Consider the following 26,794-nt stretch of genomic DNA (forward strand, 5'->3'; position numbering starts at 1 on the left):
CTCCAACTATTAAGCTCAAGGGTGGATCAGTCATGCTTTGGGCTTCTGTTGCAGCCAGTGGCGCAGGGAACATGTCATTGGCATTGGAAAGAATGGATGCAAGTAAATATCAGCAAATTCTGGACACAATCATCACATCATGTTTTTAAAAAAAAACCACAACAAGCTCTACAAAGGAATACTACAAGACGTGTAAGCTGACTGTTTTGCCATGGCCCTTGAATCCCTGACCTAGAAAATTTATGGATAGATCTCAAAGGAGCAGCGCATACAAGACAGCTCAAGAATCTTGTAGAATTCCAAGCCTTTTGCACGGACGAATGGTCAAAAATACTCCAAATACGAACTAAAAGACTCTCAAGCTGGCTACAAAAAGCATTTACAAGCTATGATATTTGCCAAATGGGGAGTTACTAAGAAAGGGACTATGGTGGGTGCCCAAACTTTTACTTCAGGCCCTTTTCATTTTTTTTTTTGGTATTTCATACCTGTGGATGATGGAAATAAAAAAAGTAATCTTTCTTAAAATATTAAATTATGTCATCTTTAACTTAATGCTTTCAGTTAATCTTCTGCTCACTTAAATATTCACAGTGACAGAAACATTTTAAGCAAGAATTCCCAAATATTTTCACGCCACTGTAAATGGTTAGGAATGATTGTGACACCAGGCTATCTGATTAAAGATTTTAGTGCAAAATGTTAATTTGATAGGCTGCCAAAAACCGCACACACAATAACTTTGTCTGTGAAACACAAAAAGAGAACCCTAGTCAGCAAAAGACCCAATTTTTCTATATAATTTCTTCAAATATTGTGAAGGTGTTTCAAAGCATTTTATCAGTTTATAATGTAGATGTCGATGCGCTGGCTCTCGGCAGAAAGAGCTATGAAAGGAGGAAACTAGCTCTGTAAATAACGCTAGTATCTCTAGGAATTATACAGTCAAAGTAACTAAACCTTGTAATCCACAAACCAGAAACTGAAGAAAACACAAAAATAATCAACAGTACCATAAAACCTTAAGCATTTCAATTTTCACTCACCTAATTCAATGTACAAGATCTATCTGTAGTAAAAATTTAGCAAATGGGTTTTTAAAGATATGTTTGGTGTCTGGCTGGGGGATCAAATATCCTTCTTTCAAATTGTCAGTCCTCTTCAAGGGTATGTTTAAGCACAATTTCCTCGTCAAAGATGACAGATTATTTAGGATTGGAAATGTATTTATGAATATGTTTAACTTTGAACATGACAAGTCACCCACCTCGCTTTATCAAATTTTGTTAGTTTTCTGGTAATTGATTCCTCCGATACATTTCGGACAAAACTTCATTATAAAAAGAAAAATTGCCACTAGCACACTCATTTCAAAATTAAAACCATGAAATCTCACAATATTCTATTCAACATATTTGTCATAATTCTCAAAATAATTCCAAACTTACCAATAATACTGAGCAACTATGAAAATCACACAGCAACAATCAAAACCTCTTATTAGAAAAATTGACAAAGTCACCACCTTACCAAATGTCTGAAGGACTTTAAAACCTGAATAAATTTACCAAGACAAACTGCAATTCACAAGATCATTTTTTGCCAAATGAGAGAACTACAAGATCATCTTCAAATATAAAGGAAAACAAAATCAAAACACACCTTAAGTGCTTGAACGGTGAATCAACTCCAGTTTTATGACAATTTGTTAATAGGTATATGAATGAAATCTAAATAGAAATGTCCATAAGGGATGTTATTTTGACTTAAAGGGGTAAAATGAAAACCAAATCAAGCAGGTTAAGAATTTACCTTGGGCTCAAGCTGTAGTTTAAGGTGTAGAGAATGATGTCCTGAAAGAGATCGCTTTCTTACTGCATTGTGGTGAAAATGGTAGTAGTTTCCAAAGATCTAGGGTTAAAACACAAAAATATTGTAAACCTCAGGCAAAGCACAGAACAAATCATTTAAGACAAATCACAATTTCATTTCTGTCCCTATGTAATTATAACAGTTTTGCATCATTACCAATTTTCGTTCTTCTGGTCAGTTCAGATCATTCAGGCTGGGAATCTTGGCCTGCCACCACAGAAACACTGCTCCTCCTATTACAGCTGTAATGTTTTATACACTTTAAATGTTGGCAATCATGTACCTAGATAAGATAAAATTATTCCATGTGCTCATGTAATACAGTGACTCATCTTTGGTCTCCTGCTGCATCACTTCTGGGATTAGGTCTACCTGTGTAGCCGCTGATGGATAAGGCAAAGTCAGGAACAGGTAAAAACGCGTGTCAAAGAAATCTCAGTGTCCAAAAGTTAATTTTAAAATATTTAGTGAAAGTTAAAAGCAAAATGATCCACCCAAGAATAAAGGAAAAATAGTTACACACATAGAATAAAAGGCAAAAAAAAGGGGGATATATCTTTTATAATCTTAGCTTTTCTTGAGAAACTTTAGTTATTTCTGAACTTAACAGTTCTTTACTTCTTTCTATACTTAAAGGTTCTTAATTTCTTCTGTACACCTAAGCATATGGTATAGTAGTTAAATAAGCAAGTTTTCCTTACGTGTTACTGCACACATTCTAAGAGCCCGTAGGCCATCAAGCCCGGTCACGTGCACAAGCACGAACACGGTTAAAAACCGTATGCCTCTATACCTTACACAAGGCAAGGCTAATCACTAACTGGAGTATAATGTTTACTCAAAGCTGTTAGAAATGGCAAGAATATACCAATACAATTCTATTCACGGGGGTTATAGGAACCTCCCACAAGATTATGCTTTGTCATCTAGTAAAATATTCATGAATCTTATAGAACTAGGAAAATGGCTCTTACAACCTGCATATATCTAAAGATGATGCAGACCTTGGGGGTAGGGGTGTTTAAATGTTTAGCAACTTTGAATATAAAAGCAGTTTAGTAAATTACAATACTGTTAGCACCCAGGACTCATCACACCCTTCACAATGCACTTCGCAGAGATAACATTTTCTGCAAATTTTTTGTAAAATTACAGATTGATACTGTAGATCAATACTAGACAACCAAACGGAGTACTGTTAATAGCAGACCAGGGAAAAACTGACTGCAGAACCCTTCACCAGTTCTCATTTTTGCATGCACGATCAGAGCTTCTAAATATAGGAAGTGTTCATGCACCAGCACCTTTTATAACACTGGTAGGAAAGCAAGCATGAGGTTATAGTTGGGGGGTAAGCAAAAAAGAAAAAAAAAAGGAGAGCTTAAGACTGGAGTGCATAGTATGGGCACACTGATACATGTCAGAACTTCTTGGGTTCAGGAAACATTTTGAGTACCATAACAAATGTCTTATCTTCATATACAGCAGTTATCAGTGAGTTCTTCAGCTTCAGCAATTAGAACTATACTGTAAATGGCAAGAGTTCCAGGGGAGCTGCATTTTCTGCTCAGAGGTAGGCTGGTAGAATGTACAGCATTATGTTGATCTCCACTTCTCCTTAGAGTGTGAGACGTTTTGAAACGCTGCATCTAAAAGTAAGGCATATGTTCTTATGGGTTTCCCTTTTTCTTTGTTCATAGAAGGGCTGCAACAGGGACACACTTCTTTGACTAAGTGTCCAGAAGCTTAGGACTGCTGTTTGAATTTAGTACTTCAGATATCATTTATATAGTGATGTGAATCTACATGTAATGTGACTGAATTCAAAGCAAATGCAAACTTCCATAATAGAAAGGCATGCTGATGTATTTCAGGAAGTGAATTAGGTTAAGTATATTAAGCAACACGTCTTGACGAATGGTCTCCCTTGCTTACAATTTTGTGCACAATATTCACCTTATGTGATTGTATGGTTTTTGTTTTCAAAATAAATTACCATATTTTGCATCTGAGGATTAGCATTGGAATTCTAAATATTTGTTAAAAGGTAGCATACTTACACAGGTTGCTACCTTCTTAGCCTTAACTCTAATGGGAGATAAGCAAACATGTGTAAACTAAAAGTGGTGTACTCTGCATTGCGTAATTAAGTCGTATCTAGTTTAAAAACCTTTACCTGAATCTGCCATTCAAATTTCTTTACTTTATTCCCTTTTATCAAGCCGATAGCAGGCTGAGGGGCTTAAAATTGAACAAATCTTCAGAACTCAAAGGCAAATTACAAGCTACCTGTTTCATCTTTGCAGTATTGCTGCCTGCAGTCACATATACAGAGGAAGTTGCAACAAAGAAAAAAAGGCATCCTAATAATAAACTGGAGAACGCATGCTGCACTTTTGAAATCCCACCTCACAGCATTTAGAACAACAAGATACATGTACAAAGAACTATTTGATTCTTCTAGTGTTCAGCATAATTGCAAAAAACATGCTGAAAACGAAACCAGACTGTTTCAAGCTTCTGTAATTGAACATCCAAATTCAGAAATCTGTGCAAACATTTACAAGTTTCTGATTCTTATATAACTTGCCAAATTTCTTGAATTTTAGCATTCCTAATGTGGACAAGCACAAATTCTCTAATGCAGCCCTACTTAAGTATTCATTTCCCAACCCTGGGTGTTGTGTAAAAAGGAGAAACATTCTCAGAACCCTGATAAGGAAATGGTACTATGCTATTGCAAAAGACAAAGTTAAGCATTTAAGTACATGATTAAGCTGGCAATATGGCTCAACTTCATACGTTTTAAATTTTCTCTGTCAGATGTAGTAGAGAGATGAGTACATTTTTTTTTATCATATGTTCTTGAAATGTCTTTGTTAGAGATCTTGGATGTCAAGAAACCATATTTTATATTTGCTAATTTTAACATGGCTACATTATATTTGACATACTTCTTTGAGCCAATCTCATTAGAGAATCTATTTGCAGTATGTGCAAACAGGTTGAAGATCAAAATTAACACTTTCTGAAAAGTGGTATTTTTTCAACACCCTTTTAACAATGTTTACCACCAACGTCCAAATAAAGTGCACCCAGTAAAACAAAAACACATTTAAACTTAATCCACACCTACACCAGTATTTAATACTAATGCGAGAAAATTTTAAAACACTACAGAATTATAATCCAAAAAAACTAGTAGTTGCTGAAAAATATACTGCAAATATAGGGAAATGCACTTTAAAAATCAACGTTTTTAATAAATACTGGGGCAAAGGTAAACCCACAATACTTATGACGATGATGTGTATACCTCTAATTACAACCGATACAATTTTAACCTGCCTTTTCATATCGATTTCTTTAATCTGTACATTGTAAATTTATTTTCAGAATCCTAAAATGATAAATTTCCTAGTTCATTTAGCATGTTTAATGGCCTTCTCGCTAAAAGAACTATGAAAGCAATAGTGTTTGGGGTAATGCATCAAAAGCAATGAGCTACATTGTCAGACCACTTAGAAAATGGCATGTTATTTTATTGAAGTTATTTATATATTAAAAAAATCCATGCTTTACTACTGAAGCTTATTCCTGATACTTGCAAAATAACTGCATTTATTCATTAGCTCTTGTACATATGTGCACAGTTCATCAGGTATTGGATAGATAGGAAGGGGTTAAGCACATGCATCACATAGCCAAGCAGAAATGAGTGGTGCGTGCATTCCAGTAAAAGAAACCGACTATAAATCGAGCCACTAGCTGTTGATATTAGGCATACACAGTATACCAGTATTGAAAAACTACCAAAGTACTACCATTTTGTTAATTCTTAATGCTGCAAGTAAAATGGGAATACTCAAGTACCTCATGCTCAGTTTAATTAGAAGACAGACACCAAGTTTGACTTACCAAGGGGAAACCCCAATGCACTTTTTTAAAGTAAATAATACAAAACCACTGTAGACTCCAAGGGTGAATGCCCCAACCCCACTATATTGGTTTATGGAATGTGGCAAGGAAGAAAAGTGCATGTTTGTGGAGTGGCGCAGGAAGGCTACTGCGAGACCTGGGTGCTGGGTAAGGAATTCTGTTATTTGCATCAGTATGATTTTGGCACAGATCTCTGAAAGCTAGTATCAATACTGAAGTCAAAAATTTTACTACCAATCCAACATTAATAGATATTTTGAATTGATGAGACTTGGTGGCACAGTGCTCAGTACTCATATGTTGTGAATGGATGTTTACTTCACAAACGATAAAGGACAAAAAACACAAAAATAATCAAATTTGGCTGTTTTTCTGGTCATTTTTTAGCTCATATGGGTTAAGGAATTAATAAATGCTGCTGTTAAGTGTGCAGCTTTTCCTACAAAAGAAAAAGTAATACAAAAGTAACACACAGTTTGTAATGCACTGCATTTTAGAATATGAAAGCAAAACCATATTTATCATAAGCTACCATCTCATGGTGACCATGATGAACCTAACTGACAAGCAGTTCTGTGGGATGGAGTATTACTTTAATATGAGTTGATAACTTTTAGCGATACTTTGCTAACTGAGCATCAGCGGATTTGTTCCTGTACTAATTCTTTAAAATCAAATCAGCTGAATACTTTAGAAATAGCTTAAGATTTCCTGATACTCACTAGAGGACACCATTGTTCTAGATCATAAATATAAATTGCATTAACCAAATTAAATTTAGTTGTATCATGTAATCTAAAAGTGATTTAGCACTGGGTTCCCCAGGAACATGCGGTGCAGTAGAGGAAGAGGGAGTGGTTGCTCTTGAATAGTCCTCCACACAAGTTCATCCTCCAAGTGTAAACCTCTGGCTTTCCCAGTCCCACTGAAACTCTGATTTGCTGTTGTATTGCCACATTTAGGAAGGCTTCTAACTTAATCCCACAGATAGCAGCCTCACACAACTGACTCCTTAGCCAAGCTCATATAACATTTGTCTAAACCTGCGGTTCCTTTCATACTGAGCAGGACTGCTATTGTGACACCACATCATCAGTAAGGTAAAAACTAACCTGTCTCATGATCATCTTAAGTTATACAGTAGGGGTAAAGACAAGGTCACTGCCAATTTTTCCTTGGCCCAACGCACAGCATTTACCACAGACAGCATAACAAGCAGGCTATTTTTACTGACGTCACTTTCAAGACTGCTGACCGCAAGGTTCAATATGCTGTAGAAGAACTGGGATTCTTAGAGATGCAGACTCAAGAGCTCCTTGCCAGACTACAGCATTTCTATGATAAGAAAGGTCACCTCTTACAGACTTTGATGTCTGGGGTCAATTTGGCTACCTCTATACCACTTCGTGCCATTTGCACCTGGGGCTGGGTCAGCTTTACACTGGCCCCTGCTCCAGACAATGACGGAACGTGGGAACATTAACAAAGGAAGTAGGGGCTCACACCTAGGTCATTTCCACTTCCTCAATCTAACTGCACCACACACAACCACTTCAGCCATCTCTGCTCACCTGCCATTCTTACACACAGTGGTGACGTGGGTCATTATAGGAGACTCAATCGTGCACCACCTGATCTTACAGTTACATGACCGTAAAACATTTGTGTAATTTTTCCTGTGTGCATGAGCTAAAAGATGTGGAAAGTTGAGTCCCAGCTGTCCTTAAGAAGCACAAGGGAAGGACTATTGGGACAACTGTAATACATGCTGGTATCAACAAAGATTTGATTAACAGTCTGAGCCTCTGTAATGGACTTGACATTCCTCATCCATACCATAATGGAGAGGACCCTGGGTGCAAAAATTGTATCAGGTCCTCTTCTAAGGCTCTGTAGAGTGGAATCCTGGCCCTGAACACATGGATGAGATGCTTCTGTGACAGGTGAAATATTGGCTTTGTTGACAACTGGGACCTCTTCTGGAACAGATCAAGTGATGGCCTGCATCCAAACAGATTCAGCGTCAGGGTCCTTTCCATCAATATCTCAAAGGTAATTGTCTTTCTTGACTAAATAAGTTTACTACAATGCCATGTGATGTGATTATTCTGTAGGCAGTTCACCTATAGATGAGTAAAGTATTAGAACTAACACAATGAACCAAACCTAACTGAAAAACCAGAACAAAGCAGGATAAATGCAAATAACATTTACCATTTCACCAATAGATGTTGTCTTCTAATACTGTGCACGTTATAGATCAGAGGTAGGCAAAGTCGATCCTAGAAAGCTGCAGGTTTCTGTTCCAACCCAGTTTCTTAATGAGAAGTCGATTATTGCTAATGAAGCACTTATTGCTCAAGTGACATTTTTTGGCTTAATTTTAGTGGTCTCCCTTGTTAAGGTTCCCCACCCTTAATTGCTTATTTCAGTCTTAAACAGCTGCATTCACTGTTTTAATGACTGCATATTAGCAATAAGATGCAAATGACAACGGAGCCAGCAATTCTCCATCTAACTTGTTTCCATATACACCTGTGTGGATTCATCATGCGTTATTTGGTTCAATAAAACACTTGAGAGTAAAATGTGACAGATTAAAAAAAGATCGGTTTTAGGCTTCAAATCATAAATGATCCGTTGTCATTTGCATTAGTTCATATCTATTACAAAGATTTTAGCATATATAGAAAAGCAGACATTGCTCCATTTATTTATATTCCAAAATTATATGTGGTGTTCCACAGGACCAAGTATGTTTAATTATAGACCTATGTTATTTACTAGTTCTTTCTAAAATACTTGAAAAAGTAGTTGTTACTCAGCTTCAGTCTCACCTTACACATTACATCACATTTTGAGAAATTCTGCACCAGTCCTAGTACAGCAACAGCACTACCCTATGTTGTAAACATTGTGATATCCTCCGACCTAGGAATTTTCACAGTAATTGTTAAGATTTAAGTGCAGCATTTCATACCATTGACTATTCTGTTTTACTCCACAGGCTGGAAAATTATTTGGCTCACATTCACTGCACATTTCTGCACAACCAAACCTTTATAAATCACAATGACCTTATACAATGTACATTAGTGAACACGCCTTGTTAAAAAGCAGCTTTATGCTCTCAACACACCCATATAGCGATATGATTTCAGTAAATTGATGTGGTTGTATTACGCAAATGGGACAAGCTACAAAATGCCATTTTATATTGGCCAAAATGTTGCTTTAAATATGTACACCCATGCCATACAAATGCTGGATATAGCACCTCCTGAGTCGGCTAATAACAACTTTCAGCACAGCAGGCAAGATGAAGTGAATCTCGGCTGAGGTTTTCCTGACCTGTTGGCCAGTTCCCAGAGAAGGGACAACAGGAAGATATCACCAAGCCATTATTGCAATATAATTATAATGCGCACAAGTTGTCATGTTGCTTGTTTGGCTGCATTTACCTACTTTATTAAAGGAATCATTTCCCAGTTTATCCGAAATGTTGTGCTTGCATGGATCAAAGTTCTGTAAATATACACGCAGCATTCCCCTATCAAGTTTTCTTTTATAAATCCCAATGATCACAAGGGAACTTGTGTACACACATTTAGGCCTTTTTTACATTGTATATGTAAGATTTATAAATGCGGCCCAGGGACAGACTGCAACTGAAGTTTTTGCATACTGTTATGGTCCGGGGAGGCTGTTGCACCCGTTAAAACCGTTTCATTGAAAGAAAAAACTCACCACATTTAAGGAAACAGTGAAACCAACCTTTTTAAGAAATACCATTAATATAGATAAAGGATTCCCAAACTCGGTTCTGGGGACCCACTGTGGCTGCAGGTTTTTGTTCCAACATTTTCTGTTTTTAATTGGACTCCTGGGCTAATTAAGTGATCTGTTATTTCCCAGATTCTGTGTTTTGGGAATAATACAGAAATTAGAAAACTAAGCTTGGTGAACAAAAAAATATATACAGTATATATTAAAATGATATATGGGAAAAACAACAGCAACAATGTATAGCGTTATATTTGAGCCACTGAGAAAAAAATAAAGGACACGGTGAAAACGTGTATTTTGTGATTAAAGTGGAAATTTCAGCTTTAATCTCGAAATGTCCACTTTAAATTCGTAGTTTACTTTATCATTAAAGCAGACCGTCGTAAACGTCATCCCAGTTTTTAATCGCTACGAGCTTCTTGGACCCGACAGCAGCAATAGATCGCCACACAGAACAAATTAAATGTATGATATTCCAAGTCTATGCACATTTAGAATCTTTAGATTTATACTTGATATCACTTTCATGATGAAATGCATTAAAGTGTGTATGTTACATTTTACATATAATTTCGTTTAAATAATGAATACTGTTAATTACACACATGGGGGTGACACGGTGGTGGAACGATAGCACTGCTGTCTCGCAGGGAGTTATGTTGCTGGTATTTCCTGCTTGTATTCCACAATGTGCTCCAGTTTCCTTCCAAAGATATGCAGATTTGGGGATTTAGTGCCACTAAAATGACGCTAGTGTATGTGTGTGCTTGTATTTACCTTGCGATGAGCGGAGGCCTCGTCAACGAACTGTTTCTCACTCGTGCCCAATGCTTGCTGGAATGGACACATCCCTGGATTGATGGATTTAATCAATAAACATCCTTCTCAGAGATATTGCTATAAGGTGTCATCAGAATTTAATAGGTGGTCTAGGCAATTCACAACACAGAGAAGCCGAACATGTTCTCACCGTCATATCATCTCGCACTGCAACCTGGTGGATTCCTCCAGATTTACGTAAAGTACGCACGCAAGTATGAACACTACAACGCTTGCGTAGCAGGAGTGCCCACTGCAGCATGCGTCGCGTGAAGTATAACTCCGGCCTAAGTATGCTTCATTTCGTGTTGTGCCCCGTAATGAACTTTTGAAAATAACGTCTTTTTGACAGTTCTCACCATTACGCCATAAGGAAGTTTAGGAACTGCGCTCTCCTTTTGGCGGTTTCATTCCTTATTTCCATTAAAAGAGGATTTATTTCACACACAAAGGCCACCCCTGGTCCCAATTCCTTTATCCACACGGCCGGTGTCAACACACCTACCACGTGGTTGGCTCCCTGCCTATATACATTAACGACATCCCGTGCTCATGTGCCTCCTCACTCGCTTCCTTACTGTCCTCAGCTATTCGTGCTCACTGCTCCCTTCTTCTTTACTCCACCACTTCAAGCCTGTTATTGTCCGCCTTGCTTCACGTCTGCCTGCTGGTGACTCCTACTTTTTAGTTTACTCCACCGCTTTACTACGAAACTTACAACCACCAAAACTTTGTAATGTCACCAGGCTTTAGATAGAATCTCTGCACAAGAACCTCATTGAGGCAACGGTCTTCACTGAAACAGGCTCAGAGAAGACTGTATTTATTCCTCGCATCCTTCTCATACCCTCTGACCTCCCATTCCAGTTCAAACGCCTCCAATTTCCAATAAGGTTCTGCTTCACTATGACAATAAATGAGTCACAGGGCCAGACTCTTTAAAAGGTCGGCATTGACTTGACACAAGATTGCTTCTCACATGGCCAACTGTACGTTGCATGCTCAAGAGTAAGCTCAGCAGACATTTTACAGCCGGAGGGCAGAACTGCATGTTTACAAAGAGATCCTTACATCCTAAAAATGTGTATTTCTCATACATAACATTTACAATCATACTCCTGATTCTCAATACTAAAATAAGCCTACAACAATTACACTAACAATCACGTTACATTATTTTTAAACTGTTACCTTTTTTCTCATAACTTCTTTAACACACTACTTCTCCGCTGCGAAGCGCGGGTATTTTGCTAGTATAGAATAAAAGCTGAAAAAAATTACCAGCTAATTAAATTTGATCAATGTTATCAGTTGTTGTCATTGAATATGAATCTGGATTTTTTTTGGGGGGTTGTTGTGGTGGGGAACCTGTAGCCACAATGGGTCACCAGGCCTGAGTTTGGGAATCCCTAATATAGACTATTCCCTTCTCTAATGCTTAAAATCATTTCAAGAAAACAAATTTCAAAACATGCGTTTTCTATAACTTAATCCATAATCATAATTTGGTCATATTGGTTGGACTTACAAGGCAGCCATCTCAATAATAAAGGAAAAATCCTAAGCCTTTCTCTGCCTTCTAAAATCATTAAACTGGTGATTTAGAGATGCCAATCAAACTTCTCAATGTGGGGAGCTGCTGTAACATTTTGAATACAAAAATTCTTCACTGAGGATATTTGCATCAGATAAGTGACTCTGGTAAGCAAGCTGCGGAAGACAGCAATTCTACCTGTAAAGCCACCACTAAAGCACAACAAAAATCAAACACAGAAGCTATTCACTTACCTTATGTACAAAATATTCTGCCAGCTACACACTGGTAGATTTCCACCACACTAAACAAACCAGCCAGTGTTTTACATCTTAACAGAAATCCCATACACAAGGACTCTATACTTCCAGGGAGGAAAAATATGTACATATTTATACATAATACATAAAAATGCTGAGATATTATGGTCTGTAAACTGCTTAAAAACTGAGGCAAAGACATCAAGCGGGTCAATTTTATATTCGAGGCAAGTTCTTTAATTCACTGTGGAAAGTAATGCTGACAAAAGAAAACAGAAATGAGGTTATCTATACTTGAAAGTGACCATTTCCTATACTTTAATGAAGAATAAGGTCCACATACATATTGGCCAAAACTATACTAAAAGTCAAAAGGTAATAATTTCTTAAACCAAATACACAAAAAAAATGCAAAAATGGTTAAAGATATGGTAAAGGCAAAATAGACAAAAAGAAAAACCAGTTCTAAAAGTGAATTATCTTACATCTGTTACTTCAATGAAAACAACTCATAAACCAAAAGTTGCACATAAGAGTGCTACCAGCCTGCTTAAGTCACAAATGCAACTCTAACATCTCAAAAAAAAAAAAATGAGCCATTAGTTATGAACCTTACAGCAAATGAAGATCTAATAAATATCAATCAAAGGTTGTCTTTACAACATTACACCTTGTATGTTCACCACACATGCTGAAGCAAAACACCATAAAGTAATCCTGTACTAGTAAGAATACTACAGCATGTTATTCACTAATTCTAAAATAAATCTCAAAAGTAAATTTATTGATTTTAATACAGCAAAGAAATATTTTGCTCCTTGAGAAAACTAAATATCTTAAGCAATCAGCTTTTGACAAAGTTAACACTCAGGAGTTCCATTCTTGATAACCATTACAAAACTGAATGCATAGTAGGTTCAGAAACAAAATATTTCAAAAACAAAAGATCTAAAGAAATACAAAATGAATGGAAAATGTCATCAATAAAAATTAAGACTGAAAGCTTAAAGATAAATCTGCAAGAAGATTAAACAGTTTAAACTTTTAGAGACAGAGGGAAAAAAAAAAAAAGACCTAAATACCAAATGAACTAAATATTTTCTCTATCTGTAGAAGATGTAAGTTTATAACCACAGAGAGGAGAAAAATAAGCTCTAATTAGATTTCTGAAATACTATAAAAGAATCAAGTGCAACTAAGACCCCTTGATGTACTTGAGGCTAGTAAAACCTCTATTGGCTAAACACGCTTGCTTTAATAAATAAAAATGAAAAGTCATTATAATAAACATTTATTAAACATACTACCAAATGTGACTGCAATCAACAAGAATGGATTCTAAAAACTACAAACCAAAATGCTTTCCTTTTATGGATACTAACCAGAAATAAATTAGAAGACTACCCATATAAAAATATACTGAACAGCAGCCATCATAGGAGAAGAGTAAAATCCTGCTAAATCCATTTTTAAAACTTACTTAAAAAAATGGGAAAACCATTGTAGTAGACAAAATGAAAGCACACAAAAACATTTATACATTCAAAATGCCATTGTCAGACAGAACTTCTAAAACTGTTTTTAAAATTGGTTAGCTGGCCCAACAATTAGTATAGTGAAGAGGAGAATGCTCCACATGAGGAGTTAATCATTGGTTTACCTCAAAAGTTGGTCCTTCAACAGCTCTTTTTTCAAATTTATATTAAAATGGAACTTGGTATAGCTTTTAAGCTTAAGAAATTCTAAGATTAAGACTGCAAGAATAGACACTAAGGAGGCAGAAAGACAATTCCAAAATGCCTGAACAATCTTTATAACCGAGTACAAACAAGTGGTACTTGACCTTCGAGAGGCTGGTCCTGGATTATAACAGTTGTTTAACTACCTAGAATCACTACAATTAGTTCAATGAAGGAACCAGCTTTGTTTGACAATCTACTCCACAAGGCTTATTCTCAACTGGACAAAGATGTCAGCATTGTGAGGGCTATGTTTGATTTCTCCATTGCCTTCAATACCACTGAGGTATCCCTGATAAGGTGCAGGTGAATGAGCCTATACTGTCCTGGATAAAAGGACTACTTGTATGGCAGACAGTTTGTGAGGCTCAAGGACTGTGCTTCCTATATGGAAGCAAGCAGAATTAGAGCATCACAAGGAGCAATCCTGCCTCCTTTTTTCTTTACACCTCAGGCTATCAACATAACACCAGGTCATATCACTTATGAAAATTTTCAGACGATTCTGCACTTATGGGGTGTACTGATAAAGAGAATGAGACAGAGTATAGAAGTCCAATGGAGAATTTAGTTGCTAACAGTTCTTTCTGCAACAAGCACCAAAACATCAGTGAATCCAAGGAACTGGTTACTGGCTTTTTACAAATGTTGCTATAAAATGCTATCATAGTACATTTCTTTAATAATATGCAATTTTAAAATTATTTCATCACATTTACTGTATAATTTAAGGTGCTATTACTTTTCATTACTCAATTGCAATAAACAATGGCGTGACTCCTCAATGTGTTCATAAACTTCCAGCTTTTCAGAGTGTGAACTTTACATGTCAGGGCTAACTTGCAGCCCAACAAAAACACACCCCATGGAATGCCACTTTGACATGCTAGTATTTTATTGGGGGGGCGGGAAAACCAAAACAAAACAAAAAAAAAAAAATTGAGCTTACCAAGACATCACATTAAAAAACCACAGCCAACATAGAGTGACTGAAATGTATGCCAATACTCTTAAATGCAAGTTGTGCACTTTAATAACTTGTAATTTCAAACTGTGTAGAGAGAGAGCTAAACCAAGGATGAATGTGTCTTTGTACCAAACATTACGGAGAGCAATTATGTCTTTTGGCCTTGGAACCCCTAGAAACCCTGTGTTTTTTTTTTTCCTCCCTTCAGCATCACCCCTTTAAGTTTATTTTCAGTCCCAGCCATTTGACCATAGCATTCCAGACTTGACTTAAATTTACATATAAGCGCTTTATTTTTTTCTAATGCTTGCATATTTGTTAAGTGAATATTGATCATCATCTACCGTTATTGTAATGTCATTTATTTATTTTTGTCTTTTTTGAATTTTTGTTTTATTTCTTGCAACATCTTGTAAAGCACTTTAAGCTACCTCCTTTGGATGTACATGTTAAAATATAAATGTTGCCGTTTTAAAGTCGATCATGATCCTGCTGCCAGGTTAGCCTTACAATATATTCTCATAACCCAAACAGAAAATGAACAATTTGATAACTAATATATGAACAGATATATTAAAAAAAAAAAAAAAAGTTGTAAAGTTTTAGAATGTCCAATATGTGATAAGGCTGTTCTGCTTTGTTGCTGTTATGCCAAATGAAGGTCAGATTTGCTGTTACAGTTGTCATAATACTAAATTCCCTAACTTCAATAACATTCTTTGCAAGGTATTGATATTCAAAACCATTTTCAATACAAGGATGAACACAATTTAAGATTTATTTTTTTTTAATATATAAACCATACAAAGATAACTGGACTCTTACTGAGGGACTTCAAAAACATTTGTGATTGTCAGACAATAGGGAGTCAAAGAATGCCAAAATAAATATGGCCTATAGTTCAGTCTTCTGTAAAGATTATCAATAGTTTAAAAATTTGACATGAATAAAAATATTAGTGAGTAGGGTTAGGTCTCAAACCAGTTTCAAATTAGAAATAAAGGGAATCGAAAGAGACATTTGAATTACAGTTCCACTTATCAATTTCTACATACGGATTTTCAAACAACTATATAACTAATGCCTTGGGCTCACACCACGAAGCATCTCAGCTCAAAGATTTGCTCTCTGGTAACTGTCTGCGATTAGTTGTAAACCCCTGGCTTGGAAGAAGCGGTCTATAGCTTTTGCTAAATCTGAAACATGCCCGGAGTCAGCTGCTCATGGGCGCTTTGTGGCCAGTGTGAGCTGAGCTTGCTCACTCTCTGTCTCAGGTCCCCACCTTTCTCTGTGTAAATCCACACTACATCATACATCAACAGCATGTCGATTTGTTTTACTTGGCACATGAACTACGGATCGCAGCAAACGCTCAAAACGTGTGGCTATATTTCAATACAGAAAACAGCAACACCACAAAGTGCAGTTGTGGCAAGATAATTTCTTGTTAAGTCAGGCTGTACAACAAACATGTATAAACATTTACTACAGCACCGTATTAATTTAAAAGAATTTACTGCCTTCAATGTCTTATGGTCTCCCAGCCCAAGTGCCTCAGCTAGTGATAGCACATCATATTCAGGTAATATTATATAAAGTAACTCGATAATGGTTTAAGAAACTCTTATTTTTAAACTGTAAGACAACAAATTAGCTTGTATTTAATAAAATATATTCTTAGATTATTGTTAGCAGAGCTGTAGTTCCACCAATTCTTCACCTCCAGTGCAGGCAAGGATCCTAAGCTGCAACATAAGGCAAAGATGACTACAGAGAGAACTGAAGAGTGTCACAGCATTTCTGGTGAAAGGGCTACACTCTTTTTCAGTTGTTGAGTCACTGTCATTTATGTAGGTATGAAAAATAATAAAAAATATAATAAAACTATAATTTCTACTTGTATCCAATTTTAGCATTATTTTGAATTTGCAGGGAGATTACAAAGGCCCAAAATCTAAAGTACACTCACCCTACTAGACATATTTTGTCTAACTATTTGATACCTGCTTGGTACAAGACAGAGAAGTCAAAATTAATAGGAGACCTCAAAGATGTTAGCAAAGTAGCTGTGACCAACGACAGCTGGACAACTATTTATCAAGGTCATTGTCACAGTGACCGCACATGACATTCACTGTAGGCAAAATAAGATAAAGTTCTTAAACAAAAGCAGTTTATAAAGCACAAACAGGAACAGCTGTGCTTGAAGAAATCAGAGATATTCTGCAGGATTTTGGCATTTCTCTATTATAAAAAAATCCTGGAAAACAAAAGCAAGGCTACAATATGTGATCTTCTCGGAAGACATTTAAAAGACCCGTGAGACATAACATTGGAGAGAAAAAAAGGCAGATAGATTATGAAAGCAGTGGAATTCGAAAGGCTCAAACAAATGATGGCACGACACACATGCAGAGAAAGGTACAGAATATGAAAGCAGTAAAATTCTAAAGTATTGTAGCGTCCCAGCAAGGTTGGGGCCTTTCTGGTTTTAAGTGACTGTTCGGTCCGATTGAGGGAGGGCGGAGTACAGCATGGAAGACTGAGAGCGGGGTATTGATTAATGAGGTAAGGGGGGTTGAAACCCGGGGGAAGAGGGTGCTAGAAAGTTGTGTTTGGGGTTAGGAAGTCGGCAAGTAAAAAAGTAAAACTTTTGAGACGCTTTATCATATCAGTCGCTACAGTATCAAAGATAGAAAAGATCGCATTACTGTAAACAAAAGGTGATTAATCATCAGAACCAGGTGTAATTGAAAAGAGCAGGACAAAATCGAGGTCAGAAATAAAAAGGCAAAGAGTAGACAACAAAGTCTTTTCACAGTCGCATCATTCAATGCACAAAACGTGGATTTACACAATAATGGACCATATGAGAATGTGTGTCCCTGCAACAGTTAAAGCAACAAATAGTTGAATTTCAAACAATACACAATTCAGTCAGGTGTATATTGATGATCACGGAGAAGCGATGCAAATTTTAACAGGCAAAAAAAAGGTAATGTATATATTCCGGGAATAACATTACACACCAAAGGAGATCGTGATATGCCATTCATATTAAAATATTTACAGTTTACCGTGAGAATAGCTTTTGCTATGACAATCAAATCACAGGGACAAAACATTAGAAAAAAAAAGTCGGATTATTAGAGAAACAGAAACAATAGTCACTCACGGGCAGTTATACGTTGCGTTGTCACAATGTGTCTCCAAAAAATATTGTTTTTAATGAAGCTTTAAAGTAAAAATGCAAATAATGAAATTGAAACAATTCCAAAGAAAAAAAATTAAATTGTATATCTGATTAACCAAACACAGGGGTTGGCGAGCGAAGCCTCCTAGTCTTCAATAAAGAAAATGGTGTCACTGTAGATAATGCAGATGTGGCAATAATAAACCTACAGTTCCTAAAACTACGCATAGTACCAGAAAAGGCTGATATGCTGATTTTTAACAAGAATTGTTGACTTATTGCTGCATACATGAACACCCTTTTTACTGTGTATTTGTGATATTTAGGTTGACAAAATGTCTTAAATCTTGAAAAACCCTGTTATTGCCTGCTTCAAGTGAGCTTTGTTGTAAAACTAACTCTTTAAAGAGAATTAAAAACAGTTTTTTTGTAATTGAAATTTTTTTTCTTCTTTTAACCATATTGGAATCAGAACCAAGAATCAATACGAACCAGAATTAATAAGCAGAATTAGAATCAATAAAATCTAAATACCCGATCCTATTCTTGAGGTAGTTAACTTCTTAAAAGCCTTTGAAATTGTCATAGTATTAATATTACGGTAACCCAAAGCAGCGTTTTCAAACATTTCTAGGCACTCCACGAAGTTTCAAAATTCTGCTTACTCCTTCATTCTCACAATTAAATAACCACCAAGTCAACATACAAAAGCTCCCTGCAAAATTAAGGTCAGGAAAATGTGTGCATTTTACAGAATAGATGAAGCGTTTACTCAGACATAAGATCAAGACCTAATTACAAAATACCACAACCACAACCTTTAGTTAAATTTCAACGGAAGGCAGAACACAGTAAAATGCATTACCAGGTTTTTCTTATAAGAAATGAGTCAACTGATTAAAACAAGTAGTTTACCATAAAAGTAGGGATTCAGACTGCATTTAAACTTCTTAAAAATAAGTCTAGAGAATAACTAAGAAAAAAAAAAGTGGAGGGTGGGAAGAAATATAAGCAAATGTAAAATGGCAAAGCACATTTATAATATATATAGCTCCGTTACCTGGCTTTGCATTGCAAATTTCATAAAACAATGGGTATCGGTTATAGTGCCATCAGTCAATCAGGTGTATTAGAAGTACCAAAGTGCCTCTCCTGTCAACAATATTGGCAGGATCTATCTATCAATCTCTATACACACACACACACACATATATATACATATACATATACACATACATATACACATATACATATATATATACATATACATATACATATACATATACACACACACACATACATATATATACATACATATCTCTATATATTATATATATCTCCAAGGCTAATATTATTGGCAGGCAGTGTGTTGTGGTTAAGGCTTTGGACCTAAGATTTCATTCTCTGAGGTTTTGGGTTCAAATCCTGCTATTAACACCGAGTGACCATGAAAGGAGGAGAAGATATATATATGAAAAAAGCAAAAAAAAAAAAAAATCTAGGTTCCTATTTTTAAACATACTACTTTGACTGAGGACACACTTCTCAAACACCATAAAAATTATATGTTGCACAAGAGAAGGCACTGTTTACAGTCACACAATGACTAACCAGAGGATCATAGATGTATGGAATTTAAAAGGAACCTTTTCATATTTGCTACTGACAATGGGATACAAACAAATGACATAGATGGGCTGAATGAGCTGGGGGCTGTAGCACTTTGGCAACTGCCCTTTGCATTGCTTTGCCTGTCTAACTCAAGCCGATGCCACATTATACAGTTTCCAGTCATTGAGTATGTCAGATTTGCTGACCACAATTGCAGATCTAGTTGCCAGACCATGTCAATTTAAACAAATGAGGGGGTAGGAAACAAAATCACATTTACTGACTGAGTGCTGAGCTTTCAGCAAAATAGCACTCGCTACTTTGTTAGCAGCATACTATTGCTGTCATATAGAGCTGGTTCTGTACTAAGGGTTATCAGTCACAATGCCCACCCCTCCCCCCATTCTGTCATCGTACACAAAAAAGGCCCATCAGACAGAAAAGCTTCTCTTTTGTGAATGAGCTCCAAAACACCCACAATTCCTTATCCCTTGTCGTTTTATTACATGCATTTTACTTCTGGATAATCATTCATAGATTGTCAGCTCTTATGCACACAGAGCCTGCCTCTACAACTACAGTAAAGACAAACATCAAACCAGTTTGATTTTTTTCTTAAGTCGCAGGCTAGTTTGAGTGAGTCACCAAGTATGTCCCATTATGTGATTGTCTTCACAGGAGCGTGCCACCAACTCCCTCCGACTCACTAGGATTATGTAAATGAAAGAGATGACTGAAAACGCATGGGAAAAGCTATATAATAATGTGGACAATTAAGTCAATAAATTAAACCTACTCCAACTTTAAAAACAAAAATGCCACTTAGACTAATCTTTTATGAATAAGTCTGTCCTGACAGTTTTCTGAAGAAAAAATGCCTTTTGTGAAACGAAGCATTCCATGTGATTGCTTTATTGATCTGTAAATAAGCCAACCAATTCATACAGACATTTTTTTTGTCATAAGTGGAATGCCTTCACTTGGAAGCTCTCCTGTGCCGATTGTCTTTCTCTGACAGTATAAAGACTTGGAGATACTTTATTCTTTTTTAGAATTGTATGCATGTTTCTGATTCAAAGCAATAATACAAATTTAAAAAAGTGTTTAACACGTGTAAACTGATAAGCGGCTTACCATATAAACTGAGAAGCTGCTTACCACATTAGTTTATGTTATGTTACGTAGCAGTGTGTCTTAGTAGAACTAGAGTGTCTTGCCTCAATACAGTTAAACAAGGGATTCTGCATAGAGCCAGGGTACTTGGAAAGGAATCTCATACTTTTCAGACAGAAATGTCAGTTAGATCTTGGTAGATACTAAGCCTGTTTAGTTACATAGCACCAATCCTTCATGAAGTACTTGTTAAGGACAAATGCACCATCCAACTGGTACTTTTGAAAATGAGTCAATATCAGCTTCAGTTTTATCAGTGTCCATGTCATTTTGCCCTACATAACACATATCAGCCTTCTATGCAAAACTATTTTATTTCTTGCCTATACACCACCCCATCTACCAGAAAAGATGAATATTCACCATAACTCCTGAAAAATCTTAAGAATCAACAGCTACGGAATGTTTGACTTTTTAAAGCCACAAATACAGTATGTTGAACTCAGGATTTGCCAAGTTTGGCACTATCCAAAAAAACATCCAGGTGTGCAGAGTATTGTTCAAAATGGCATTGCTTTAAAATAGCCCAAAAGGTGCATAGTCATATGCAAAAGTTTGAGAACTCCTCTTAACTCTTTGGATTTTTGTTTATCACTAGCTGAGCCTCATTTCTAAATAGCAACTTCCTTTTAATATATGACATGCCTTATGGAAACAGTAGTATTTCGGCAGTGACATTAAGTTTATTGGATTAACAGAAAATATGCAATATGCACCATAAAATTAGACAAGTGCATAAATTTGGGCACCCCAAACAGAGATATTACAACACCACTTAGTTGAGCCTACTTTTGCAAATATAACAGCCTCTAGACACCTCCTATAGCCTTTGAGGAATGTCTGGATTCTGGGTGGAGGTATTTTTGACCATTCTTCCATACAAAATCTCTCCAGTTCAGTTCAATTTGATGGCTGCTGAGCATGGACAGCCTGCTTCAAATCATCCCATAGATTTTTGATGATATTCAAGTCAGCTGACTGTGACGGCTATTCCAGAACATTGTACTTCTCCCTCTGCATGAATGCCTTTGTAGATTTTGAACTGTGTTTTGGGTCATTGTCTTGTTGAAATATCCAACGCTGCGTAACTTCAACTTTGTGACTGATGCTTGAACATTATCCTGAAGAATTTGTTGATATTGGTTTGAATTCATCTGACCCTCGACTTTAACAAGGGCCCCAGTCCCTGAACTTGGCACACAGCTCCATAGCATGAGGGAACCTCCACCAAATTTGACAGTAGTTAGCAGGCGTTTTTCTTGGAATGCAGTGTTCTTCTTCCACCATGCAAAGCGCTTTTTGTTATAACCAAATAACTCAATTTTTGTCTCATCAGTCCAAAGCACTTTGTTCCAAAATGAAACTGGCTTGTCTAAATGAGCATTTGCATACAACAAGCAACTCTGCTTGTGATGCTGGTGCAGAAAGGGCTTCTTTCTCATCACCCTGCCATACAGATGTTCTTTGTGCAAACTGCGTTGAATTGTACAACGATGTACAGATACGCAATCTACAGCAAAATATTCTAGCAGGTCTTTGGAGGAGATCTGTGGGTTAACCATTCCCACAATCCTGCGCATATGTCGCTCCTGTATTTTTTCTTGGCCTGCCAGAGCTGGCTTTAACAGCAACTCTGCCTGTGGCCTTCCATTTCCTGATTACATTCCTTACAATTGAAACTTGACAGTTTAAACCTCTGAGCTTTTTTGTAGCCTTCCCCTAAACCGGGGGTGCCCAATGCATCGATCTCAATCGTCTGGTAGATCACAAAGGTAGTGCAGTTAGATCTCGTTGCATTCAAAAAAAAATTTTTTTTAAATGTTAGTCTATCATATATCCCTATGGCATTTGCCACTTGATTGACATACAGGGTGGCCAGTCTAAGATCTCCTTTTTTCTAACACACTGATCATCAAACGCGCGAGCTACTGTAAAACTCTGGCTGTGACCTAGTTCGACTTCCAATTTATATCGACTAAAGAAGGGAGTTATTAAAAAAAAAAAAAAATTGTTTGGGGTGGGTATGTGGAATTAAAAAAGTGGGATGATCAAGTAGTAGTAGGCAGGAGGAAAATTTTGCCAAATCTAATTTCATGATACAAAATACTGTCAAAACAAAATGACTTTGTATTATGTATTGTATAATATTACAACTGAAACCAAAGCCACATAAAAAACATCCTTTGTTGAAAGAGTGGATTTTAAAAATCCAATAGAAAAATTATTCTTATAACATGCCAAATTAATTTCACTTGTGTAGAGCATTTATTTACCTTCTGTATAATGGTGAGAATGTAAAAATATTCGTTAAAAAACAGACATGACAGTATATGAAAGTAGGTTGTGACCACAAGTCAACTGTTTGGCATACATATTTTAACTGAGTCATATCCTCAGATCACCACAGTGAATAGTAACATTGTTTCATACATGTTTCACCGCTGTATCCACAGGCATATTTTCAAATCAAATGGGACCACACCAAAGCACAAACTTATTAAACTGGAACAGTTGTAATGATATACTCAAATTCTACTGTGAGGAGCAAGATGCAGTTAATACAGAGTTATATATGCGAGAAAGTCTTTAAGACATCTATACACTTTTCACCGATACGGATTGAGAAATAGATTACAGCTAAGACTGATTATATAGCAGCATATCATGCAACAGCAGCTCTCTAGCGTGATGGAGTAAGAGAGAAAACAGACAAATTGCCAATGTGTGCTTTTCTGATCGAATCATACATGTCCTTGCCATCCAGTAAGTAAGCGTTTTAACTGCATAGGATATGGTCACTGTAGAGAGATCTTGGTTTCATGCAAAGTGCTGACATTCTCATTTTTTCTTAAAAAGAAATGTACTAATTAATTAAAAAATCCATTCAGCACCCACAATTAGCATATCAGCAAGACATTTAAGCATATAATAAAGGGCAGCAAGTGTCAGAGCAATGTTTGAGGTTAACTCAAATAACAAAAGGATACATTTAAATGTGGATGTTTTTACACTGCAAAGTACAGTGAAATTCAAACTTGCATCTACTTATTAACCATGCATCACATCTTATGTTACAGCACTTAATTTGAAATATTAAAATATTTGAAGAAAAAGTTTACAAAAAAGCATTCAAATTTGTAAACAGATTTTAATTTAAGTTGCATTGTTTGGATTAATGAAAGTCTAATAAGTAACTTTCAACAAAGCACAATTTTTAAATGATAAATTTCATAAGGTGGGAACATTCTCCCATGAAGCACAATAATAATTGCACTGTGGACTATGTACTGTCCCATGTAACCTATGGAATTTTATTTATCATTTTACAGACAAACAAATACAACACACTATAGTGTATAAATACATCAGAATCACTAACAAAACGAAGAAAATCAAAAACTAAAAACTGCTGACTTGGCAGTCACGAGGTATAAATGTAGACGTTTTTCCATTGGTATAAAGGATCACCAGTAGCATTTCTCAGCACACTTCCACTAAATGATTCTTTTGGCTGAAACTACTCAGTGCTGATGTATCAGACACAGAATGAGCTGCATTGATGATAATGGCACTTTTTACTAGCTTGTTCCATAATCAAGTTTATGCTTAATCAAAATATGCAAGGATCTGCATGTTTCTGTATGTGGCCCTAGGCCTAGATTAAGAAAAAACAATTAAAAAAGAAAGACCAATAATGAAGGGTATCACTGAAATTACTAGAACAGCTCAGATTTACTGGATGGAATATAATTAGAATATAACTAGTACCATCAAATAAGAGCATGTTGTATTATCATCCTTAGAACAAAATGTCCCCAACACTGGACAAATTAGTTGGCTTAATGAGTTAGCATAAAAATTGACACCAAAACAATAACACACTTAAGTGTCAGTGTTATATTTTGAAATAAGTCAAACACTGTCAAGGCTTTTCTATGCTACAAAAAAGTACCTAGACAGGCAACTCATCTGGAAGTACAATGTACATAATGGAGAGGAGGAATAAGTAAAGTGGAAGCTTTGGACATGACAGACAGAAAAGACACTGGTGTTTGATGTCATGTTTTACATGCCATGACAGAATCGGGGTGGGGGGGCAGTGCTGAAACTGTGGAGCTCTTATCAACTATTCACTTAGCACTGGCTCCATCAGGCAGCACACCACTGGCCATGACCGAGCATGACTGTGCTGGAAAGTTGGCATGTAGTTGATAAACATGTTTTATTCAATCATCTATGATTAGATTAACAAATTCATTCAGAAAGTCTGACATATCACTACATCTATTTGTTGCATAATCTGACATTGGCTTATAATACTAAGTGTCAGCCATTCCCTAAGCAAGTTATTATTTCTAGCGCTAATGAACAATATTGCACCAATTATGGAGAAGTGATACAAAATATCTAAGAGCTGGATATGCAGATCACCTTTTTACATCTATATTGACACTTGTCCTAAGGAACACAAAAGATCAAAACTCACTTTCTGTAGGATCATAACTGGAACTGAATTATTTGGTTTCAAATTTTGACAAGTACAATACCATGTCTAAACTTTGTTGCTTTCCAGCAGTGTAAGAATTGACATTTTACTACCTAATACGAGCATTCTTATAATCTAAATATGTTATTTGGTGCTTTAAGTTTAAGAAGGAAATTACTAATGACATGTTATATGAGCTTGTATGTTGAAATTAACTGCTTTATAAGTAGACAAATTATTCAGGAAAACAGTCTAAATCAATACAGTTAAAAGGTCATGTCTTCCTTACATATTGCTCATTAGAAAAAAATTGACATTAGGGCTAGGCATTATATTGCATTTTAACTTTGATATTTAAGAAAAAAATATGCAAAAGTGTTGAAGTGTTCAGAACTTCCGATTCTACACAACCTCTTCTGAAAGAAAAATAAAACCCACAAAACCTTCAGTACTCTTTCTAAGTTTGACTATGCAGACTTTGCCCACATTCTTTGGCGGTAAGAAACAAAAGCAAAAAAAAAAAAAAAATGTTGACAAGATCAGAAAGAAAGTTTAGAACAGGTAGGGTTGGTTGTGCTGTTTGAAAATGGTTTGGATTTTAACAGAAATTTAATCGTCCCAAAAGGAAAATCTCTCTTTACAGAAGCTCTTTAAATAAACAAACGTGTATGTGTGTGTTTTATTCACATTGTACAGGGCTGGACTATGAGTCTAATTATTCCTCACTACAACCCAGAAGTCATGTCATTAGGTTTCGACTATCAAACACTGTATTCATATCTGTATCACTCAATGCTCAAGTAACATTCAGCTTACAGTAATGATGGCAAGTCTTACTCCTCCATAGAGCCTGTAACAGTATATTTCCTGTTAAATGTTTTGCTCCCATGCTATACGAGATCAGACCTAAATATTTTGCAACTTGCAACCTTTGCTCCCAAACTCTGGGAATCTTAGGTCACACTGTCTTTTCTGGCACTTTCAAAGGCACAACACAACCCACTCAGGCTAATGATGTAATCAACAAATCGATTAACGTGATTGTTACCAATATTTTTAATAATCGATTATTGTCAATCATGATGATTAGTTGTTGCAATTACTGCAACCTCCAAGGGGTGCAGATTGCATCCCATAACTAAGTCTGCCATTTTAATTGGCTTGTTGATTTGGCATGTCTGGTTTGTTGCACAGTGTATGAACAGAAAAGCAGCAGGTGGGAGCCGGTAACAGCTGCAGTGACTTACCATATTGCAAAACATCATTCTGCCTACTTGACCTGTGCCTTAAAAATACCAAAACATTTCTATCACACCATAAGTAATATCTCTACACAAAGTAACCCCTCATCCGTCCATGTCACACCATCTCCACTCTGTACTGAAATGCTACAATTTGAAATAAAAGCAATTTAG

At 36.2% G+C, this 26,794-nt stretch overlaps 1 protein-coding gene across 3 annotated transcripts in view; it reads right to left on the bottom strand.

Annotated features, from left to right (window-relative positions):
- The window catches only part of LOC120541431 (furin-1-like), a 160,114-nt gene that overhangs the window by 78,043 nt on the left and 55,277 nt on the right, over positions 1 to 26,794 (bottom strand). For all 3 annotated transcript variants that reach the window (XM_039773046.1, XM_039773047.1, XM_039773048.1), the window contains exon 3: positions 1,813 to 1,911. In XM_039773046.1, the coding sequence (XP_039628980.1) occupies positions 1,813 to 1,911 (99 nt within the window). The remainder of the gene's footprint in view (positions 1 to 1,812; positions 1,912 to 26,794) is intronic.

Source organism: Polypterus senegalus, chromosome 12 (assembly GCF_016835505.1).
Source record: "Polypterus senegalus isolate Bchr_013 chromosome 12, ASM1683550v1, whole genome shotgun sequence".
Classification (NCBI taxonomy): domain Eukaryota; kingdom Metazoa; phylum Chordata; class Cladistia; order Polypteriformes; family Polypteridae; genus Polypterus; species Polypterus senegalus.